This window comes from Alligator sinensis, unplaced genomic scaffold, assembly GCF_000455745.1.
Source record: "Alligator sinensis unplaced genomic scaffold, ASM45574v1 scaffold987_1, whole genome shotgun sequence".
NCBI lineage: Eukaryota > Metazoa > Chordata > Crocodylia > Alligatoridae > Alligator > Alligator sinensis.
Window position 1 is genome coordinate 481,637 of NW_005842574.1, and position 450 is coordinate 482,086.

Genomic DNA, 450 nt, shown 5'->3' on the forward strand with positions numbered 1-450 from the left:
GGGGGTGGGCGGCTCACCGAGTGCAGGCTGAGCGGGCCGGGGCCGGGCTGCGCACGGTGCAGGATGTAATCAATGCGCCGCCCGCGCCAGTCCATCTTCTGTGCCCTGCACGCCCCCCTCCCCCTGCGTCAGCAAGGCAGTGCATGGGTGTGCACGTGTGTGTGTACGTGTGCAGGGGGCAGGGCTGGGGCAGCAGGGGCTGTGGGTCGGGAGTGAGGGGCTGGGGGGCGATGCTGAGTGGGCCCGGCCCCCCGGCCCTGCAGGGGGGGCTCTTACCGATGGCCCAGGCCTTGTCCTTCCGGGGCGCCAGGCGGCACGGGTCCTGGTACCAGTGGAAGAGCGCGTGTGTCTGCTCCACCTTATCCCCTGCAGAGACAGCCGCGGGTCAGGGCCCAGCCGCCCCCAGCCCCTCCACCCCGGCAGGGGCCCTCCCCCCGTCCCCCGACCCGT

The 450-nt window shown here is 73.3% G+C and overlaps 1 protein-coding gene across 1 annotated transcript in view; it reads right to left on the bottom strand.

Moving 5' to 3' along the window:
- The window catches only part of SMPD5 (sphingomyelin phosphodiesterase 5), a 9,686-nt gene that overhangs the window by 2,823 nt on the left and 6,413 nt on the right, over nucleotides 1–450 (bottom strand). The window contains exons 6-7 of the mRNA XM_025214245.1: nucleotides 207–366; nucleotides 18–105 (exon numbers count right to left, since the gene is read on the bottom strand). Coding sequence (XP_025070030.1) covers nucleotides 18–105; nucleotides 207–366 — 248 coding nt within the window. The remainder of the gene's footprint in view (nucleotides 1–17; nucleotides 106–206; nucleotides 367–450) is intronic.